Genomic DNA, 12,405 nt, shown 5'->3' on the forward strand with positions numbered 1-12,405 from the left:
TGTTGTTGTTGGATAGGTTGCAATCAATGTTGCCTTTACATTTTGACATAGGAAGAACTTCAGAGTTTGGAAGTATTTTGGTCTTCCTCAAGGAGCACTCCGAGTGACCAGTAGTGTTTATGCAAATGCTTTGTGACATACTTGTGTAGCTGCCGGTATTAGAGGCACTGAATGACCAAGTTCGAGTTGAGCAACGGACATGCCCCGTTACAGCTCCGCTTGTGCCCAATGAAGGCTGAATGAATCATCAACAGACCGCATAGTTATCTTTATTTTCCAAGTTGTAATGAGACCGTAAAGAGGAAACTTGTGCAATGCTAGCGAGGTATTGATACTTTCGGGAGTGGGCGGAGTGGTGAAAGGAGACACGAGTTTGGAGATCGAGATGCTCACGGTTGCAGTCTTGAAGCGCTAACAATGCCACACCGAACTCTGCTGCAGGAAAGAGGTGGGTCCGGTCAAAACAAGGTACCGTAACTCGGGTTGGTATTGTAATTTCACGTCTGTATTTCATGTTTTCGCAGAATTTCACCGGCTGAACTCGTTGGTCTGTGCATGAAGGCGGTGAGCAGGGCCCTGTCTGTTAGTTGGAAATTACGCCGTACGACCCCGCAACCCCTCTACCCCTCCATTCTGGTGCGGCGGGAGTGCCGTGTTCGGGTCGAGTCACACCCGCCGAAATTTATTCACAGCAGCCGGGCTGTGGTGGAGTGAGTCAGGTCAAGCCCAACTCCTGTCAAGTACAAAGCCCACCTCACTCTGGGGCTCCTCAACCAGATAGCAAGCCTGTCTCAGTTCCTCGAACCGCTTGCATACATTTGCCGTGCGAATTGGTCCGTCATGTCGATCGACTTCCCCAAGGAGGAGGAGGCCATCATCGCGAGATGGCGCGAGATTAACGCTTTCGAGCGGCAGGTTCGCAGCATTCCTCGTTCCCAACGAAACCCTATATGCCCGTATACTCACTCTGCAGCCAGGTCGAGTTATCTAAAGGGAGACCCAACTATACTTTCTACGATGGCCCACCGTTCGCGACTGGCCTCCCCCACTATGGCCATCTCCTGGCCTCGACCATCAAAGACATTATTCCGAGATACTGGTCCATGAAGGGCTACCACGTTGAGCGTCGGTTTGGTTGGGACACCCACGGACTGCCCATCGAGCATGAGATCGACAAGAAGCTCGGCATCTCTGGCAAGGCCGCCGTCATGCAGCTGGGTTTGGAGAAGTACAACGCCGAGTGTCGGTCTATTGTGATGCGGTACCGTGAGGAATGGAGGCACACCATTGAACGCCTCGGGCGCTGGATCGACTTTGACAACGACTACAAGGTGGGTTGTTATATGGTTGTGAAGAGCGAAAGAGAACTTAAAAGTAACGCTGATGTTCGCAGACTATGGACCCCACATTCATGGAATCAGAATGGTGGGTGTTCAAGCAGCTCTTTGACAAGGGCCAGGTGTACCAAGGATACCGAGTGATGCCGTACTCTACGGCTCTCACCACAGCCCTAAGCAACTTTGAGGCGAACCAGAACTACCAGGACGTGACGGACCCTGCCGTAGTTGTCGCTTTCCCGCTACTCGATGACCCAGAGACCAGCTTCCTCGCATGGACCACGACTCCTTGGACGCTGCCTTCGCACACAGGACTATCAGCACACCCGGATTTTGAATACATCAAGATTCACGACGAGAAGTCTGGGAAGAACTATATCTTGTTGGAGAAGCTCCTCGGGACTCTGTACAAGGACCCCAAAAAGGCCAAGTTCAAGGTCTTGCAGAAGTTCAAGGGCAAGGATATGCTCGGTTGGCGGTATGAGCCGCCGTTCAAGTACTTCTACGAGGAATACAAGGATATCGCATTCCGGCTTCTCAACGCGACATACGTTACGGATGAGAGCGGTACTGGTATCGTCCATCAAGCGCCCGCTTTCGGTGAGGACGATTACAATGTCGCTATCGAGGCCGGCATCGTAACCGAGAAGCGACCACCTCCCGACCCGGTCGATGATTCTGGCGTCTTCACGAGCAAGGTGTCCGACTTCGCTGGTATGCATGTCAAGGAGGCCGACAAGCACATCATCAAGTATCTGAAGAGTGCTGGGAAACTGGTTGTTGAATCGCAGTTGAAGCACTCGTATCCTATGTGCTATCGCTCGGATACCCCCCTCATCTACAAGGCGGTCCCGTCCTGGTTCGTGCGCATTCCCGAGATCATCCCAAAGATGCTTGAAAACATTGAAGGCTCCCATTGGGTCCCGTCATTTGTCAAGGAGAAGCGCTTTGCCAGCTGGATTTCGAACGCGCGCGACTGGAACGTCTCGCGGAACCGGTATTGGGGCACGCCCATCCCCTTGTGGGTGAGCGAGGACATGGAAGAGCGCGTCTGCATCGGTAGCATTGCCGAACTTAAGGAGCTGAGCGGTTATGAGGGCGAGATCACTGACCTGCACCGCGACAAGATCGACCACATCACCATCCCCAGCAAGAAGGGCAAGGGCGTCTTGAGGAGGGTAGAGGAAGTCTTTGACTGTTGGTTCGAGTCCGGGAGCATGCCTTACGCCAGCAAGCATTACCCGTTCGAGAACCGCGATGAGTTCGAGAAGTCTTTCCCCGGTGACTTCATCGCAGAAGGCCTCGACCAGACAAGAGGCTGGTTCTACACTCTTCTGGTCCTTGGCACACATCTCTTTGGCGTCTCCCCCTTCAAGAACTGCGTTGTAAACGGCATTGTTCTCGCGGAGGATGGCAAGAAGATGTCGAAACGGCTCAAGAACTACCCGGATCCCAGTATCGTCATGGCCAAGTACGGGTCTGATGCTCTTCGGCTCTACCTCATCAACTCTCCTGTGGTGAGGGCTGAGCCCCTTCGCTTCAAGGAATCAGGAGTCAAGGAGGTCGTGGCCAAGGTTCTCCTTCCCCTCTGGAACAGTTACAAGTTCTTTGAAGGCCAAGTGGCCTTGCTCAAGAAGGTGGAGAATGTTGACTACGTCTTCAACCCGAGCATGGAGTCTTCTAATACGAACGTAATGGATAAATGGATCCTGGCCAGTTGTCAGAGCTTGCTCAAATTTGTTAATGAGGAGATGAAAGGTCGGCTGACAACACCCCGCATCCATGCTCGCAAGTGCTAATAGGGAATACAGGTTACCGTCTGTACACGGTCGTGCCCAAGCTGCTGGAGTTGATCGACAACACGACAAATTGGTACATCCGATTCAACCGGAAGCGTCTGAAGGGCGAGAACGGCTTGGATGATACCCTGCATGCCTTGAACACGCTATTTGAGGTCCTGTTCACGCTGTGCCGCGGTCTCGCGCCCTTCACGCCCTTCCTCACGGATACCATCTATCAGAAGCTCCTTCCTCATATCCCCAAGGAGCTACAGGGCGAAGATAACCGCAGTGTCCACTTCTTGTCGTTCCCTGAAGTTCGACAGGAGCTCTTCAATGTCGATATCGAGCGGCGGGTGCAGCGGATGCAGAAGGTCATTGAGCTGGCTAGATACTCTCGTGAAAGGCGGACTGTCGGTCTGAAACAACCCCTCAAGACGCTCGTTGTCATCCACCACGACCCTCAGTACCTGGATGATGTCCGGTCGCTCCAAGGATACATCACCGAGGAGCTTAATGTCCGGGACCTGGTGCTGACATCAGACGAGGCGAACTACGGGGTGCAGTACAGTGTCACGGCGGATTGGCCTGTGCTCGGTAAGAAGCTCAAGAAAGACATGGCTAAGGTCAAGAGGGCTCTCCCCAATGTCACCAGTGACGAAGCGCACAGCTATGCCGCCAACGGCAAGCTGGTGGTCGACGGCATCACGCTTGAGGAAGGCGATTTGGTGGTCAAGCGCGGGCTGAGGGAGGATGACGCGTCCAGGAACCTGGAGACCAACACGGACAATGATGTCCTCACCATCCTTGACGTCGAGATATATCCCGGCCTCGCTGAGGAGGGTCTTGCGCGCGAGATTATTAACCGGGTGCAACGGCTTCGTAAGAAGGCCGGTCTGCAGACGACAGATGACGTCAAGATGGAGTACAGAGTCCTGTCTGACCCGGAGGAGATTGGCATTGAGAGAGTGTTTGTGACGCACAAGCAGACGATTGGCAAGGCGCTACGGAGGCCACTAGATAAGCATGAGCTGACGCATCTAGAGGGCACGATTCCAGAGCAGAAAGAGGAGGGAATCATTGCGGAGGAGGAACAAGAAGTGCAGAGGGCCACATTCCTGCTGCGGCTGCTCAAACTCTAAGGGAGCATGACTGCTTATAGACAGAGTCTGCTTCGTGGCGTAGCAAAAATTCTAGCGTGACGTACACACAGCAGCTGAGAGAATAGACAGAGCCTAGAGTTTCTCTGGAGGCTGAGCAGCTTTCTTCATCTCACTTCCGCCCCTTTGCTGCTGTCTAATTTGGACGAGTAAGATGGAGTGTTTTATTTACGGAGCTTTGTGCACAGGGAGGGGGGAAACGGTTTAGTTACGTACCAAGTAGCAGTCTTTGAGCTTCAGAAACTCCTGAGCGCACTTGTCCTTGTGCACATGGTTGTAATCTGCAACGATGCACTTGCCATAGACGGCAGCCTGCACGTTTTGTGTTTAACAAACGGTAAGCTTTGCAACGGTGAAGAAGAACCATGCACCCTACCTCAGCAGAGCATTTTGAGACGGCTTGGGCGAAGCGCTGGATTGGGCGAGGTTTTGGCTGCATCTTGGTATTTGCTGCCCTGAAGCGAGGTTTGAGATCAAAGCCAGGTGCAGGCCCTCCCAGCTGTTAACAGGAGGTGGATGGATGTACCGGAAAATGTTATAGGTGACGCTGAGTTGGCTGGTGCGCTGGTGGGGCCCAGCCATCTCTGCCAAGACCCAGGACGCCCTGCGGAGTGGGTCCCAGCACATGCCAGCCATCGGGATTATGTCACGCTAATCCCGTTAACACGGCAGCTCGACGCGCCCCGCGTCCTCTCGCCCAAAAGCTCCAAACTGCAAGTTACTGCAAGCTACTGCTCGGTGACACTTTCTCATTGCACAGCCCCAAGCCTGCCCGGTAATACTTTCTCATTGCAAAGCTCCAAGCTTAATATGCACGGTGCCTTCTCTGATGTCGACTCAATCGTCTTTGCCCCTCCCCGAGGGTAGGGTCGGTCTTTCTTCTTCCTCGTTCCTCTCCAACAGCCAATTGTACTCTGATGAGGACATCGCGCTTGTTCATTCCATCGTCGCCCTCGGCGAGGCCCTCTACCCAGCCCTCCCCGAGAGGGAGCGTCTTCCAACCAATGCCCTCTTTCTCGCCGCCGAAGAGATCCTCCCGCGGCATGGCTACGATCCCGACAATGTGCCATCGCACATCTCACGCCTCATCTTCAAGATCGGCGGCCAGCGCCTGGGCGAAACGCTCACCGACAAGTTCAGGATTGTCCTGGAGGGAATGGGCATTCAGCTCGAGTTTGTCCCCAGCAGCCCGGGAGCCGGCCCGCCATCAGTTGCATCTTTTGCCCTCGGAAACGGCCAGATTGAGCAGCCGACAGAGGGGCTTTCTTTGTCCGATGACCTCGCTTACGATTTGCCGATCCGCTCCCATCCTCGCCCTTCCTTACGGGGCTTCGTTAAAGAACGTGCTAGGTCCCCCTCCACCGTTGGAGAGACAGACCTTACTACAGACCTCATTCCTCCCTCCCCTCGATCAGATGACGGGTTCAATGGCATCCGCCGTGCCAGCGACACCACAGCCCCGATACAGGACGACCATTCACCGCGTGTCCCTCACGAAGAGCACCACCGCGTTGCGGATACACAAGACTTGGAGGCGAAGCTGGAACAGATCAGGATGCGCGACGCCGAGCAACTCCTGAAAGAGGTTCTCGGGACCTGGCACAATGTCGCCAGGGAGACGAGGCACAACAACTTTGAACTGAGGGCTGTTGCCGTGGAGTACGATAACAATGATCTCCTGGGCGAAGTCCTCGATGTTTGGAGGGAAGAGGCTGCCGCCGCGCAACAGCAGAGACTCGCGGCCGAGGCTGCTGCCGAGCACGCGACCTACGTTGCGAGGATGGAGAGGCGCGCCAGCAGAGTTTACGAAATCTACACGGCACGCAACGTGTTGTCCTACTGGCAAGAGCAAGCTCGAGAGGAGATCGACCGGACGGCGGTGGCGCGCAGACATCTCGTTAGGAAGCGGGCGTTTGAGAGTTGGCACACACAGCACGTCCAAGATGAGTCCAAAGTCAGGAATTTCATCCTGCTCAATGCCCTACAAAAATGGAGCCAGGTCACATTCTATCACGAAGTACGCCAACAAGTCGCCGTCCATTGGCACGAGCAGAGCCTCCGCAAGCGTGCCCTCGATACCATGTTGGAAATATCCAAGGAGCGTCTCGCAGAGGGCTTTTACGTCTCCAGCCTCGCCGAAGAGTGTCTGAGCACCTGGGCCTCCAGGGCGCGCGAGTCAGCCGAAGAATACCAAGTGGCTGCTGCGTTGGACGACAATCTCTTGCTCGACGAGGCACTTAACATCTGGCTCGAAGAGGTCGAGGATCTTCAGTACAACGCCTATGCATGCACACAGCAATTTCTCGTGCAGGACTGCCGCAGAAACCTGGATTCCTGGCAGGAACAAGCGAAACTGTCAGCGCTGCTGAAACAGTGGAACGCCAAGGACGAAGAGTACACAAAGGACAACGCCCTGCAAGCGTGGTATACAGTCTTTGAGGAAGCAAAACGCAACGCGGAGCTCGCCGACGCCTTCATGGTCAAGGAATCTGCCGACCATTGGGAGCGGGAGACGAAGCTCAAATTATTCATCCAACATGATGAGGAGGAGACCAAAAGGGCGGTTATGACGCACTGGGCGCTCGAGGAGAAGCTTGCCTGGTACAAACGACATCTCGAAACTAGAACCAAGAGACAGGTTCTGGACATATTCCTCACGGCATCTCAACACTCCCAAAGCAAACGGATGCGGCACGAGCAAGAGGCTGATTACATCCAAAAATACTACGCGCGAGTCGAGGTGATGGATACTTGGCTCACGGAAACCGAGAAGATGTGGACACACGCGCAAAACGCCGATTTGGTGTGTCTCTATCGCACTACCAAACCGCGCTTGGACCATTGGCGGCTGCGTTGCCACGAGAAGGCGACCCGGAACGTCTATTACCGGAGACAGGCCGACAGATACAGAACGAGAGCCATTGTGTCCAACGTGCTGGACGAATGGCCAGCCATTGCCGAGGCGGCACGAAGGGAAAAAATGATGAGCAAACTGCGGCAGTTCAGGCGGAGGTACAAGGTGGAGCTCGCGCAATCTTGTCTCGACAAGTGGTTGTCGGCCACCGCAGAGGCTGTCGAGGCCGGCCGCGATGCCCACCACGTCAACGTCCACTACAAACGGGAGGACATCAATGACTGCCTCGATTCCTGGAGGGACACTGCCAACAGGGCGCAGGAAATCCAGCAGATTGCCGCGGATGCCGAGCTTGAAGTCTACTGCGGGAAATGGCAAAGCCGTCTCCATGAAGAGCAGGAGAACATGCAAGACGCCATCGACTACGACGCCGAGAAGACGCGGGCCCGCTGCTGGGAGAAGTGGGAATTCCAGACACTCCAGCAGGCAAGCAGGCGGAACATGGCCGCTACGGTGCAAGAAAAGAACGACAGACGGATGTGCCTCCAGATTCTAGACGCCTGGCAGCAAAAGGCCGTCCCGGAGTCGGCGGCAGCTCGAATCGACCCACGCCTCAGCACCACCGTCTCTCGACGCAGCATCCGCCAGCAACTGGCTGCGCGGTCATCCGTGGTTGGCTACACGGCAAGTCAGCTCGCTACTTTCAGCACCGCCACCACCGCCGCGACTGGTCGATCATCCCTTCGCCTCGGTCCCATGGCGGAGTTTGACGAAGAGTCGTTTTCGCCCGATGCCGAGTTGAATGACCCGGGCTTTATGAGCACGCCCACAAAGTGGACGGGCAGTGCCAGGCCGCTGGGATACCGCCCGAGCACCACCACGACACCCTCGGCGGTCTTACCATCGCCGTATGAGCGCGAATTGAGGCAGCGGTATGGAGTGGGAGGAGGCGCAAGATCGAGGATGGTTGGGTTTGCGGATATTACTGAGGAGGAATCGGGTGAGGATTTGTATAGATGATGGGTTTCAAGGGGCGTCTTTGGAAACGGGATAAAACTGGGGACATCATGAGCATTACGGTTGGCATTTACATGGTTGGATATACCCATAGCATAGCACGCACGGCGTTAAGGGTTTGGATTTGTGGCATGAGTTGCCTTGGACGAATGGGCGGAAACGGTCCCCATAGGTATATATTACTTTTGGGCGCCTCCCGGAATGGGCTGGCAGTTGAATAGACGTTGTCCAACGTTCAAACGAACGTTCAAACGAAAATACACTCTTGGATATCTACGAAACGGTAAGAGATGTGCTTTCTCCGGATGGTCACAAAACGAATATTTGCTATTTGAAGGAGAGGTCAAGATGACTGATATGATACATGCAAAGTGGTACTTAGACTATCCAGAACGATTGTAATTGTCAATATGCTAACTCAAGCACGGGCTGATACTTGCTAAATCAATAAAAGCTTTCATTCCTTGGCTTTGGGATTCTGAAGAGATCCACCCGAAAATTGATAGCGCTGCCTGGCAATTCCTTTCCCCACAGCAGGACGCAACAGGAAGGCGGTGGCATAGATTCTGCCAGGGCTGCACCAATTTCCGGCACCCACAGAACTTGGATTTATTTTTTGCTTCCTCGTCAAGATCACGGCGATCAACAACTCGACACCTTGTCCTCCGTCGTTACGATCCGATACAATGGCCAAGGTCAGCGCAAGTGAGTAACCTTTTTGCCCTTTGGACAACCTTCCTGGATTCTTGAGAATTAACAAGCGCGCCTGCAGACGTTTCGTCCTCGAGGCGCAAGTCTCGCAAGGCCCACTTCAGTGCGCCTTCGAGCGTCCGCCGCGACATCATGAGCGCTCCGCTCAGCAAGGAGCTCCGTGAGAAGTACAACGTATGTTCTTGAAGCTCGCGCGATTTCAAGCCGCTACTGTTCCCGGGTAATGAGCTGACATACTCGCGCGCCAGGTCCGGAGCATCCCCATCCGCAAGGACGACGAGGTCCAGATCGTTCGCGGCCTGAACAAGGACAAGGAGGGCAAGGTTACCTCGGTCTACCGTCTCAAATACGTCATCCACGTTGAGCGTGTCACCCGGGAGAAGGCCACCGGCGCCAGCGTGCCGCTCGGCATCCACCCCAGCAACGTCGTCATCACCAAACTCAAGCTTGACAAGGACCGCGAGAACATCCTCGCCCGCATCAAGGCTGGTCGTGAGCAGGCCGCCAAGAGCAAGGGCAAGGCCACGGCCTGAGGTGCCGGTATCGCGTGGGAGGAAATGAGAAATTGACGACAAAAACAAAAAGGACTCGGTTCGGCTGCGACGGAGACGAATACCCCCACCCATTGCTCCTCGTCAAGGGACCACCCGGTCGGCGCTGGCGTCTTTTGCGGCTTCTTGTTTTCGGTTGCAGAATTCGGCGGATGTCTTCCGCCGCATGACAGCACGGGACGGACTCGGGATTTAGATGCAGTGTCAACGAATCGAGACGTTGTTCTCAATGGCCATTTCACAATGCCAGTCGCCTTGCGCTTGCTGTGAAATGCTCCATGGGAGGTTCTCCCGAAGCTCACGCCTCGCATATTGCTCAGAGGCCGTTATTTTAAACCGCCGTTGACTTGGTGTGACATGTACTCCGGACTAACAATCACAGTCGTAGACACGGCGCGAGATACGCGACCAGGGAGTTTTTAAGAGTTTCCACCATCCCCGGATGCCTGCAAAGGTAGGACATGACCGCTAGGATATCTCCGCGTTAACCACTTAGACCCATGGTTCTCGAGGTATACGACTGGCGAAGAGCAAACCCAGCACGGGGGACAATCACCAGATCTCCCTTGCTCTCGCCTGCAGACTTCCATGGAGATGCTTCGATGAACATGGGGGTTTGATGGCGAGGCACATGACGATCGCATCAGACACTGGATGCTGACAGGCCATCGGATGTGCAAGGATGTCTATCGCAAGCAGTGTTTTAGCAATAGGTGCGATACCCAGTAAGATATGTATTCTGGTCATCGGAGTATTCCACGTTGCTATTCAGATCATTCGAGTTTTGTATCGAGGTGATTGTTCTGTGCCGTGGTTGCCGGCTCCGGATTGCGGCTGTTGGTCCTTCGGTTGTCGGTGGTTGTTGTTGTGGTGATCACAGCTGGTTGCCAGGTCGCCGTCCACCCACCTTTCTGTGACGGCGGCTCCCCACTCCCGCGAATCGCCCCAGTGGCCTGCGCTTAACGAAGCCAACGCGCACACTCTTGTCATTGGGAACAGCATGCACCTGGCTAGCGCCCCGTAATCTTGTCTATTGCTGTCAAAACTGACATTCGCAACCGACCTGGGCGTTTAAGGCTCCGCCAAGGGCGGCTGGCACCCTTCCTCGCCCTTAAACTTCGGACCGCCTCCTCTAGCTCGAGTTGATCGACTGTTCGACCACTCGACCCCGCCGCGCCGTCGACACCGGGCAAGATGTCCTTCTTCTTTGGCCGAACCCGCACGAGGACAAACACGGTAGACCTTGCCAGACAGGCGAGAGACCATGTCACAAAACTCGAGGGACCGGCGGGCGCCGCAAAGGTAAACAACTGCCCGAGATTGCCCCGCCGAACAACGCATTCATATCATCCCACTGACTCGCAGCTAGGCCGAAGAGCTCGCAAAGGTGCTCTCGCAGATGAAACAGGTTCTGCAGGGCACACATGGTACGTCTATCAGAAGGGAAAGGGGAAAGGGGGAAATGCCCGCCGACGAATTGCCTAGCTGATAACGCAACTCGGCAAAACAGAGTCAGAAGCGAACCCCGAGCAGATCTACCAATTGGTGACGGGCGTGCTCGAAGAAGATCTCCTCTACCTCTTGGCCGTGAACCTCCACCGCCTGCCGTTCGAGTCGCGCAAGGACACCCAAGTCATCTTCTCGTACATCTTCCGCTTCCGGCCGCCGGCGGGACCGCCCAAGCCCGAACCGCTCGCCCTCGCCTGGGTCGTCGAGAAACGGCCGCAGGTGTTGGTGGAGTTGTGCAGGGGGTACGACCACAAGGAGAGCGCCACGCCCGCGGGCACCGTGCTTCGCGAGGTGCTCAAGAACGAGGCGGCTGCGGCGATCATACTGTACGATGACGGAGACGAGCCGGGGTCGAGCGCGAGGGGCGTGGGGGGTATTAACCAGGACCGGCCGCAGACGGGCAGGGGGGTCTTTTGGATGTTTTTCGACTGGATCGATAGGGGATCTTTCGAAGTGGCCGCAGATGCGTTCACGACCTTTAGGGTGAGCATGACGTCCCCGACCAGCGAGAGACCGGGCGGTGGCCTGGATGGATTGAGCTAACACTTTGCGTTCTTCTCCCTCGCCAGGAAATCCTGACCAAGCACAAAGAGCTCGTCCCCCACTACCTCGCCGTAAACTTTGAGCTCTTCTTCGAAAAGTACAACAGGACGCTGGTCCAGTCCAACAGCTACGTCACCAAGCGGCAATCCATCAAGCTGCTCGGCGAGATCCTCCTGGACCGGTCCAACTACAACGTCATGACGGCCTACGTCGACCGCGGCGAGCACCTCAAGATCTGCATGAACCTGCTGCGCGACGACCGCAAGATGGTGCAGTACGAGGGCTTCCACGTCTTCAAGGTCTTCGTGGCCAACCCGCACAAGTCGGTGCCCGTGCAGAAGATCCTGCTCATGAACCGCGAGAAGCTGCTGCACTTCTTGTCGCACTTCCTAGAGGACCGGACCGACGACGAGCAGTTTATCGACGAGCGCGAGTTCCTGATCAAGCAGATCCGGAACATGCCGCCGACCCCCGTGCCGCCGCCTCAGCGGTAGGTCCTTTGAGGTGGTGGTACGCGTCAGCAGCAAGAGTTGGGATCCGTTGCGGAGGAGACGGAGTGAAGAGATGTGGAGAGGGAAGGCGTTGGGGCGTAAGATATTCATCGGTTCGGCAGATCGGGAAATCAAAGCATTTCATGCATGGGCCATGCGTAGCATATCTTTTTTTTCTTTCTCTTTTTCTTTTATCTCTCCTTTTCTTTGGGGCGAGGGATTAAGGGTAACAAACTATGACTATTACACGACTTACTATGAGCTTTACAGGGTCCAGCATTCTGGTGGTCAGTCGGACTTGTCCGTTGTCTTCCAAGTTTGTTTTCTTCACTGATAGTCAGTCACATAGATAACTGGGCGTCCTAAATTCGAATAGCATTGCATTCTGAAAATCTGGCCACGTGGGATGTTAGGTTATCACCATAGCTCTGGCCCCAGCAAGAAGGGGGGAAAT

General features: G+C 55.1%; 4 protein-coding genes across 4 annotated transcripts; all 4 read left to right on the forward strand.

Moving 5' to 3' along the window:
- Nucleotides 1-840: 840 nt before the first annotated feature.
- On the forward strand, nucleotides 841-4,257 carry ILS1 (isoleucine--tRNA ligase; the record flags this gene model as incomplete). Its single annotated transcript, XM_071059263.1, has 4 exons — nucleotides 841-915; nucleotides 978-1,331; nucleotides 1,394-3,095; nucleotides 3,149-4,257. 4 exons carry the CDS (start codon nucleotides 841-843, stop codon nucleotides 4,255-4,257), a joined length of 3,240 nt encoding a protein of 1,079 aa, XP_070915364.1.
- Nucleotides 4,258-5,104: 847 nt separating this feature from the next.
- Nucleotides 5,105-8,149, forward strand: MFIFM68171_03843 (Sfi1 spindle body protein-domain-containing protein; the record flags this gene model as incomplete). Its single annotated transcript, XM_071059264.1, has 1 exon — nucleotides 5,105-8,149. One exon carries the CDS (start codon nucleotides 5,105-5,107, stop codon nucleotides 8,147-8,149), a length of 3,045 nt encoding a protein of 1,014 aa, XP_070915365.1.
- A 683-nt stretch (nucleotides 8,150-8,832) lies between these two features.
- Nucleotides 8,833-9,390, forward strand: RPL26A (60S ribosomal protein uL24; the record flags this gene model as incomplete). Its single annotated transcript, XM_071059265.1, has 3 exons — nucleotides 8,833-8,851; nucleotides 8,919-9,031; nucleotides 9,106-9,390. 3 exons carry the CDS (start codon nucleotides 8,833-8,835, stop codon nucleotides 9,388-9,390), a joined length of 417 nt encoding a protein of 138 aa, XP_070915366.1.
- Nucleotides 9,391-10,602: 1,212 nt separating this feature from the next.
- Nucleotides 10,603-11,954, forward strand: HYM1 (Hym1p; the record flags this gene model as incomplete). Its single annotated transcript, XM_071059266.1, has 4 exons — nucleotides 10,603-10,710; nucleotides 10,778-10,835; nucleotides 10,919-11,400; nucleotides 11,487-11,954. 4 exons carry the CDS (start codon nucleotides 10,603-10,605, stop codon nucleotides 11,952-11,954), a joined length of 1,116 nt encoding a protein of 371 aa, XP_070915367.1.
- Between the last annotated feature and the right edge of the window lie 451 nt (nucleotides 11,955-12,405).

The sequence above is a fragment of the Madurella fahalii genome, assembly GCF_045866475.1.
Source record: "Madurella fahalii IFM 68171 DNA, scaffold_2, whole genome shotgun sequence".
Classification (NCBI taxonomy): domain Eukaryota; kingdom Fungi; phylum Ascomycota; class Sordariomycetes; order Sordariales; genus Madurella; species Madurella fahalii.